General features: G+C 33.4%; 1 protein-coding gene across 4 annotated transcripts in view; it reads right to left on the reverse strand.

Annotated features, from left to right (window-relative positions):
• Positions 1-52: 52 nt before the first annotated feature.
• The window catches only part of stv (BAG domain-containing protein starvin), a 35,649-nt gene continuing 25,653 nt past the window's right edge, over positions 53-10,048 (reverse strand). For 3 of the 4 annotated variants that reach the window (XM_076402509.1, XM_076402516.1, XM_076402523.1), the window contains 6 exons: positions 3,992-4,194; positions 3,689-3,838; positions 2,173-2,318; positions 2,008-2,119; positions 1,835-1,947; positions 53-1,783 (listed from right to left, as the gene is read on the reverse strand). In XM_076402509.1, the coding sequence (XP_076258624.1) occupies positions 633-1,783; positions 1,835-1,947; positions 2,008-2,119; positions 2,173-2,318; positions 3,689-3,838; positions 3,992-4,194 (1,875 nt within the window). In that variant the 3' untranslated portion in view covers positions 53-632. Of the gene's footprint in view, positions 1,784-1,834; positions 1,948-2,007; positions 2,120-2,172; positions 2,319-3,688; positions 3,839-3,991; positions 4,195-6,475; positions 6,800-10,048 lie in introns of those variants that run through there. The other variant, XM_076402500.1, reaches the window with a different exon arrangement.

Raw genomic sequence — 10,048 nt, forward strand, 5'->3', positions numbered from 1 at the left:
ACAAATGGAGCCAAATAGTTGGGAAGAACATTAAAGTTATATCAAGGAACAATCACAGTCACATTAAAATCTATTTTTCATTTATGGAATTCCATCAATTGAAAACTGTAAACAAAAAATAGAGTCTAACTAGAACTCGTTACACACCATCAATGTTGTAAACCGAAAAGTTGAATATGTACAACACGTTAAATGTTAAGAATTATTAATACAAAATTGAAGTGAAAACCATTTTAACTAACTCTAACTCTACAAATTCACAATATTAAAGTTAAAGTCAGTCTCACTAAATATTTGTAGCTAGCTTAATTTCTTTGATTAGCTTTTTAGTGAACATTTTTAAAAATATATATCGCTAGCTTACAATAAATAAAAATGATGCAAGTATAATCTCTGATGTGCTATTGTGCTTAAAATGTTCTACATATAAATAGCGTAATATAATACTTATAAGAGCAATTATCTGTCTCAAACCTGTATAAGCTTTTTGTCTAATAAAACGAATTCTGAAAGCTGACTAAAACTGAAAGTCTGGTAAAAATTCGACACTATAAAAAATATTTTGATCGCTTGTTGATTCAATTCACCAATTTTCACTAAAATATGTTATATCTATAAAAATCTATCTTTTATTACTGTTTCTTCTCTTTGTCCTCTTTGTTCACCTTCTTCTTTATTTTCTTCTTTTCTTTTTTTCCTTCTTCCTTTACTTCTTCGCTTTGACTTTTTGAATCTTGTTGCGGTTTATCTTCACCACTACTTGGCTGAATTTGTAATGGCTCTTCAGGTTTTTTCTCTACTTCTACATTTTCATTCTTTACATTTTCAATTTTCGTTTCATTTGAGATCTCCATTGGCTCGCTAGCGGTGGGTGCCTTATCTTTTTCATCAGCTGGTACATTAATTTCCGCAGTAGTTTGAGACGAGTCCTCAATTTGAGATTGATTATTATTAGAATTAGTCTCTGCTTCCTGCTGCTGATCAGATTGTTCTGATGGTTGACACGGAGTCTCTGTTTCAGTTGTTGTAGTTTGGGAAGCCTCAATATTATTTTGATTTTCTGTGCTTGCTTGTTCAATTTGAGTTTCTTTCTCAGATTCTTGAGATAGAGCTTGCTCAACCTCCATTTTTTCTTCTTTGGGTGCTACATTTGCAGCAGCTTTTGTTTCCAAAAGACTAATAGCCTTTTCAATACATTTTATAGCTTCTTTTCTGGCGCTTCTAATAGTGTCCTGACCCTGTGTATCGATGTTATCTAACTTCAACAAATTTCGCGTTAACATTTCATCTAGATACAAGTAGTTTTTGTCTTTTGGAATCCCGCTAAATGCTTCCACTTGATGTAAAAGAGCAGAAACGTCTTTCTGGATAGCTTGAATTTGTTCTATAGGGCCAGCTGGCTGTTTGGACGGTTGTTGTGGTTGTGGCTTAGGCTGTTCTGTGGGTTGTTTCTGCTCTTGTTGTGGGGGTACATTCTCTTGTTTACTCTGCGGCTGTGGAGTTGTATGGGTTGCTTTATTTGAATTAGGGAAACGGCTTGGGCTTCCCGCTCTTCCAAATCCAAATTCTTCCTCAGGGAAACCTCTATCAAATGGAGAACTATGCCAGTCGTTGGAGAAACGAGGGTGTCCATCCCTATGCACGAACTGAGTGAAGTGTTCGGGCCTTTGACCGAAAATGCGTTCAGGTTGTGGACGTGGCGAGTCAGAAAACGTCGAATGCTCCGCCTGCGGCTGACTTCCGGTCTGACTAAATGTCTTCGGGAATATGGGGTTGTCACGACCTAAAGCTCAATTAGTTATAACCTTAAGATTTCTCTATTATATAAAGTTACCTTCAACATGAATAGGAATTACTCTTTCGGTACTACCACTGCTTTGGCTTTTTGGTTTAGAATTATCTTGTCCTTGTGGCCCACCCATTGGAATATTTACTGAGGATGTGAACCTGCAAGATTATTTCAAGAAATTAGAATATATTTTTTTAGGACTTTTAAGTAGAAATCACCTCTTATTTTCTGGGGGAGCTGACATGGATCTTTGGTTTCTATCATTCACCGCTTCGTCTACCGGCTGTTTCTGGCCTAAATCAACAGTATTACTTTGTTGAATAGGACGCCCTAAAATTATGTTTTACTGTATTTGTTTTTACTTATTTTCTTCCAATACTCACCTCTTGTATGTCCTACTTCTTCTTTTTGTACTTCTGTTTCACCTTCAACAGCCTGGGGAGCGTCTGTCTCTGTTTGAGTTCCTTGAGTTACAAAAGTGTGAGGCTCTGGTTGCTGAGATTCTTGACTGAAATTCGCTTGGTTGGAACTGTAATTTTAAATATTCATATTATCAACAACATAACAACTTATATAACTAGACTAGATTGTAATATCTGCATTTTTTATACATTAAATATTACTGATACACATATATAGATAGTATACTTCAACGTTATATATATATATATATATATATATATATATATATATATATATATATATATATCCACTGATTTAGAATTATCAGAATTATCAATTATCATTATATATTTCACCATTATTAAACTGCTAGATAATGTTTGACTTGATAATTATTCAAACAAATCTTGAAATTTTTGATATTAAAAATATAAAATATGTAATTTTCGTAAAAAAAACAAAGCATAAACGTTATTTAATTAATTACGATTAGACACTTCGTTTTGTATCTATTATAAATATATTAGATCCAAAAGTTAATGTTTGTTTCCTCTTTTACCTTTTAAGCAATGAAACTGTCATGGTGAATATTAGATTGTAAAAAGTCAGTGAATTTGTGTTGTAGTTTTTCTTATTTTCCGATGAGTTCACAAGTTACGTTGGTGAAATTAAAACTGAGCAAAGAAATTGTTGGAAGTAAGTATTCTATTGAATTTCCAATAGATCTAGATAACTTCCAGAGGTCGATTAGCAAATTTTTGAGGATTTTGAGTATTGAACTTTATTCTTTAGAAAATCCTATGTTTTTAAAGAGAAAATTCGACGATACGTGATTAACATTTTATCTTTTATAAGAACATCACAATGTTATAATTAAATTATATTTATTTTGAAAAAATTAAAGACGTAGCAAGCTTCACACGTTATTCACACACACTCTATTTTTTAATGTATAAATATAATATTACACTTGTGTGGTGACAGAACAATTATCAGTAAGTAATATTTGATTTTTGATGGTTTGATAAGAATATGTAAGGAACTAGTACGACGCTGTTACAGACAATACTGTACATGTTTAGACTATGTGAAATACATGATGTTACTAAAACATGTTAAAACAATGTTTTTTGCCCCAGGAGGTATCAAATCAGCAACTATTCTAACAGCAACATCACCGTCCTGTTGCCTTTAATAACGGCAAACCGGCTTAGTTATTTAGTGAACAAAAAAGTAAAAATGTGAGGCAATAACGATAGATACAACAAAATACTGGCATATAAACAATAAAAACGTCATATATAACCAAACCTACAATTGTCTGTTCGGTTGTCTATATACTAGGTTAAAAAGGATTATCTAACTTCTTGTATTACGGCATTTATTCTCTACTTTGATTTAAAATTCAATGTTTGTAACCTGAATGTGGAAAATATGTCTTGTAAAATACATTTTGATCTCCTGTATTAATTATCAAATGCAGGTCTGCAACATTACCTATTTTGTGATGCGCACTGGCTCTGCGCTGGCTGAGCCGCACTCTGTTGATAGTGCGCCTCGGGATTTGGTTGGTTTTGATTTTGTAGATTCTGAAAATATTCCGGGTTAGCCTCGTAGTATCTTTGAGGTTCTCGTTCAAAATCCTCCCTAAAGAGAGAGAGAGAGAGAGAGAGAGAAAGCGAATTAAAAACGTTTTATCGAAAAATACGACTTTATATGGCAACAGCCGCAGAAAGCCCGACGGCCTTGACTTTTCACCGAATGCGATAAATTAAAACGGACATAAAAACGTATGTTTACCTATCGAATGGAAAGAATCGCTCGAAACGTCCGCTTGCGAATGGCCGGTCGAATCTTCTCATAAATTCGTCATCTTCCTGCTCGGGACGGTGCGACCTCCTTGGAAAGCCTTGTAAATGTTGGGCGAACTCTGGATGGCGTTGGGCGATGTCTTCCAGTGGATCACGTGCTAGACGGGAGTTGTTATCAAACGGAAAACCTGACTGTAAAGAGATTTATCTTTAGATAAAATCCACAATAAATTCTATATAAAGTAGTCTTATAAACTAGTTTGATTATGATAACATGCACCATATATTCTAGGGATGTCGAAAAAATATTGCTGTCTTTCCATAACTCTTAGAAATTATCGATAGTTATAAAAAAGATTATCGAACTTTAGTTTTAAAGTTTCCGCCTTCCGGTCTTTTCATCAAAATTTAGATTTGGCATCATCACTGCTTACATGTTTATTCAGTTTTGTTTTAGTATTTAGATAATTGTGATTTATTCTTAATCTAATTAATGTAAACACTATATTCTTACTTTGGAGACTATGCCTCTCATAATTCTATGGGTTCAAAGTTTTTGTCTCAACACTAAAAGTTTATGTGGTTTAAAGTTGACATAATGCAGTAGAGTTGTAAAAGTGGGTTCAGTACAGTCGAATTAATGATTTGTCCAGGTTGGATATGACGGATAATTCCTTTCCAATTATACTAGAATTCCTATTATCATTTCCCTTGGCGTCACTGAGGATATGCTAATACACTTTCAAACTTTTATGAAGCATCCATTGACTTCAACCACGAGATTTTTGCACATTATTATTGTGTGTAATGTTTTTGTCCATAGGCGTACGTTTCAAAAATGGCTGGATTTCAACTACAGTCTCAACAAAGATTCACAAATGGATAATTTGTCTATTAAATCGTTCACTGTGAATTGACGTATACTTTGAGTGTGTTACAAGTGTCGAAGTTTTTGTTTTTAAACTGTTTCATAATTGATGTATGTATGTATAATATATATATTTATATATATATATATATATATATATATATATATATATATATATATATATATATATATATATATATATTAAGTATCGAACTTTTGTTTTAAGGTTTCTGCCTTCCGGTCGTTAAAAATTGTTTTTGTCAAAAAGTTCGATAAGAAAACTTAGGGTTATTGAAGGAGGGTATCAAACGTTTGCTTTGAGATTTCTTCCTCGTCGTCAAAAGGATTTTGTGTGGAAAATCAAGGTTGGAGTGAAGAAATATCGATAGCATTAAAATGGAATATGTATATTTAAAAAATATATGGAAACTGATATTTAAAATACCGATATATTGAAATATCGATATTTTTCTTCAAGACCGATATCCTTAATCTATCTATTATTGTGACCCAGATAGATATTTCACGATTTACACGCATATTAGTTCTTTATTTACTTTTTTTTTTCATCGCCCGGAATTAATATGTCTTAATATAATTGAAATAAATGAATTAGAATTCGATTAATTAATAATCTTTACGATTATATTGGTTATTAAAATATATAGAGCAAGCCCGGATTGCCAAAAAAATATCGATATTTTTGTTAGCCGACATTAAAAAAATTACAAATATTTCTTAAACCTCTTACTACTTTTTGGAATATTTAGAGAACCAATATTTTTATTTTTTCTTGAAAATATCGTATCGTAAAATACAATCTTTTATGAAATATCGATATTTTTTCTAGTTACAAAAAAAGTATTGATTTTTTCTCCCGACATATCGATTTTTCTTTAAAAATTGAAATATCCATATATTCGTAACACTAACACAGACAGTAAATAAGCTCTACTAGAGATGTTGGCCGCAAAGAAAAATATCGATATCGATTTTTAACGCAAAATTCCTTTGACGAATGTATGGCGAAGTCTCAAACTAAAAGTGTTTCAACACGCTTCTTCAAAAACCCTACGTTTTTGTATCGAACTTTTTCACCCCAGCCCTACTTTTCAACAAAAAAAAAACAGGGAGGGGAGATAAATCTCAAAACAAAAGTTCGGTGTTCTGCTTCAAAAACATCGATATATTGGTGAAATATATATCGATATATCGGAGAAAAAATATAGATATATCGGTCAAATAAATTTTTCAGCATCCATATTTAAAAAAATATCGAAATTTGTTCAACGTCCATATTAAAAAAAAACACGATATGTCGGTGTGAAAAATATTTAAATTTTTGTTGCAATAACCAGGAAAAATATCGATATATCGAAGAAAACATTGATATATCGGAGAAAAAAATATCGGAATTTTACAAAAGGCGTACTGAAATTTTTAAGAAGAAAGAATTTTTAAGAATACTATAAACATTTTTAAAATTAAGTACCAATTTTAAAGGTTTTTAAAATGTTTAAGAAATATCTTTAATTATTTTTGGGTCTAGGTGTAATTGTAAATTATTGTATTGATGACGCTTTTTTACAAATTCAATATACTTACGTCCGCGTAATCATGATCAACATGCATCGGATCTATATTACAATTGTTCCTGTGTTCCACTATTACGGGTACGTCCCGTATTGTTTCGACAGCCGACATTTTATCGCCACAAAACACTAATTGTTACGATTCAAAGCACCAAATACACAACACAAAATATAACAAATGTAAAATAAGGATATATTTTAAGAGAGGGGGAGAGAGACGCTAAACACTAACGATAGAATCGTTATCCTTCCTCGATCACTTTCGATTAATATCTGAGCGCGAGTCACGTCGTCATACAGTTTTTATAGCGCGAATGCATGATTTCTAGAAAATACGAATGTTTTCGTGAATTCTCGTCGGCGATCTATGCTCGGCTCTCTTTAACGCTTGCTTGGAGCGAGAGAGAAGATGGATATCGTACAGGTAGGTGATGTATATGAAATATATTGCTGTCTGGTTTTGTTAAACTTACAATCTGTTTAAATAGAGCGCACATATAGTTATATATCTGAATGTCACGGCTATTGAATCATAGGCCGTCGGTTTGAAATGCATTCACTAAATACGTATCAATTCTAGGCTAAAATCGACATAATAATATCAGAGATAATTCGGATGAAATCAATATAAACGGTTTATAATCTATATTATAGGTTTTCGTAATATTTTATTTTATTATTTTAAAGGTGTCTCATGGATTGTTCTAATACATAACAGGCCATATGATTTTTAGTAAACCCTAACCCTCAAAAGATGCGTGTATAAATTTGGCAGTTCATTAGTTTGTAAATTATAACATTTTGAGTGAAGCAACTTTTGTAATTGTAAAAAAATGGATAAAAAGGAATTTCGCGTGTTGATAAAATATTGCTTTTGAAGGGAAAATATAGTTGAAGCAAAAATTTGGCTTGATGCTGAGTTTCCGGACACTGCCCCAGGAAAATCAACCACCAAGGATTGGTATGCTAAGTTTAGACGTGGTGAAATGAGCACCGAAGACGGTGAACGCAGTGGACGCCCAAAAGAGGTTGTTTCCGACGAAAACATTAAAAAAATCCACAAAATGAATTTTGAATGATCACTCCGAAGTCCAATCGACAGTCAACTGAGTAGACTACGCGCGATGAACACGCTTGGAGCATGGGAAAACGCAACAGTCGGCTGGCAAGGTTATGGCGTCTGTATTTTGGGATGCGCATGGAATAATTTTCATTGACTACCTATGGTCATTTCATTGACCTTGAAAAAGGAAGGAGTATCAACAGCGACTATCACATAGTGTTATTGGACCGTTGAAGGACGAAATCGCCGAAAAACGGCCGCAATTGAAGAAAAAGAAAGTGCTGCTTCACCAAGACAATGCACCGTGTCACAAGTGGCAAAAATCTATGAATTGGGCTTCGAATTGCTTCCTCATTCACCGTATTCTCCAGATCTGGCCCCCAGTGACTACAAAAGTATGCAAACGACAAATCGTACTACAAAAATGGTATCGAAAAGTTGGAGGGTCGCTATAATCAGTGTATCACCCTTGGAAGGGAATTATGTTGAATAAAAAAAACTAATTTTGCCAAAAATTTTGTTTTACTATGGTAGGCGGGGGACTTTTCAATTGACTTGTTATTAGCATATTTAAGTTAATAGAATTAGTTAGGTATACATCTAAAAAAATATGCGAAAAGTCTCATATGTTATTTTAAAAATGTGTATATTTTAGATATTTACCTACTAATTCGCTACTAATCTAGACTTAAGTATGTAATGTTATGATTTGGCACATATGTCATTTTATTCTATTGACATCAAGCTTCAACGCTATACACGTTATATTTTGCGAAAGTAACACCGTCATAGATTTATACCTCTTTGAAAATGTATTTTTCGTTTGAAGAAGTTTCATGCAAAAAAAATGTTCATCTGCATCTTATTTAATCAAAAGAAAAATGTCGCTGAAAGTCATCGTCTGCTGGTAGAAATTTAAGATAAGCATGCTGTAAACTTCAAAAGTGGTGATTTCGATCTGTAAGACTAGGATCGTTCTGGTAGACCGAAAAAGTTTAAAGATGCAAAGAGTTATTGGATGGAGACTCCACTCAAACTCAAAAACAATTGGCAGAAGCGTTAAATGTGGCCCAAGAAACGATTAGCGACCGATTACGGGCGATGGCGAAACTCCAAAAGACGGGTGTCACATCAACTGAGGGACGGGCAAATGGAAAATCGAAAAATTGTCTGTGAAATGCTGCTTCAAAGGTACGATGGGAAGTCATTTCTGTATCGAATAGTGATGGGCAATTAAAAGTGGATTTATTTTATTAAAAGCGAATCAGGCCGATCGACTCCAAGGCCAAATCGTTTTGGTCACAACACAATGATCTGTATTTAGTGGGACCAGAGTGCCGTGGTGTATTACGAACTGTTGTGATTCACCAGTAAAACAGTGTAATAGTGATCGAAAAAAGTCCAGAATGGGCCCGTAGACATGGTAAAGTGATTTTACAATTCGATAACGCGCCATTTCATAAAGAGAAACCGGCCAGGGAAGCGTTGAAAGCACTTGGATGACACATGTTATCGCACTACTCTCCAGACCTTACCCCATCCGATCATCAACTCTTCGCACCAACGGGACACGCGCTTGCGGAGCAGCACTTGGCCAATTTCGAAGAAGTTAGAAAATGGCTCGATTAATGGTTTTGCTCCAAGGACAAACAGTTATTTTGGAATGGCATTCATAAAATGCCTGAAATATGGGCACGATGTATAGAATCAAATGGTTAATACTTTGAATAAATACATTTTTCCATTTTCTTGAAAATTATGTAACTTTTTCCGAAAAAAACCGGTAATGACTTTCCGGTACAACTTGGTAGTGATTTTGTTTCAAGTACTTTACATGGTAATAGCTATTATTAATGATAAATATAAGAATAGATGATCATAAAATATTTCAAAAATCTTGGTTTTCGGATTTCGATAATCGAAGAAACATCTGTGGTGTCATTATTCAGTATTTTTATTTATTTTGTCTTCTTCACTATGCCTTCTTGAGTAATGTTTCTTGCAGTAAAAAAAGTCGTGTAATAAAAGTTATCAACATAAATTAGAATTAGGAAACACAATTTGATTAGAATTCTAAATGGTCTGATAGTAGTGTACTTTATTGATCTAGAGTGATACATAATCTAAAGGATGTACAATGTATTAGATTCTTGCATTTATTTTGATCAGCGATATCTACTGTTAAAAAAGTGTCAATGTAACAACTGTCAAATAACCCATCTGTTAAATTCTATGGTTTTGATCCCGATTTGGTAGGCGTCAGTCGTTATTTGAAGAAGTATGCCTATTGTCGGTTTTGATTTCAAAGATTTTGATGTCAGTGACAAAGGACCACCTGGATGGCAAAATAGTTCGAAGACAATGAATTGGATAATGAATGGATATTGGATGAAAACCCAGCACAAAGAATATTCACGCGGCTTAGCAGTCGATGAATCAAATCTATCAAACCTGTATCGCAAAGATGAATCATCTATATACAGATGTTTATATGGAGTTGCGATTGGGAATTATGTAAATAAA

The sequence above is a fragment of the Rhynchophorus ferrugineus genome, unplaced genomic scaffold (genome assembly GCF_030347505.1).
Source record: "Rhynchophorus ferrugineus isolate W39M unplaced genomic scaffold, kcgeb_rfMv2 rfM1, whole genome shotgun sequence".
Taxonomy (NCBI): Eukaryota; Metazoa; Arthropoda; class Insecta; order Coleoptera; family Curculionidae; genus Rhynchophorus; species Rhynchophorus ferrugineus.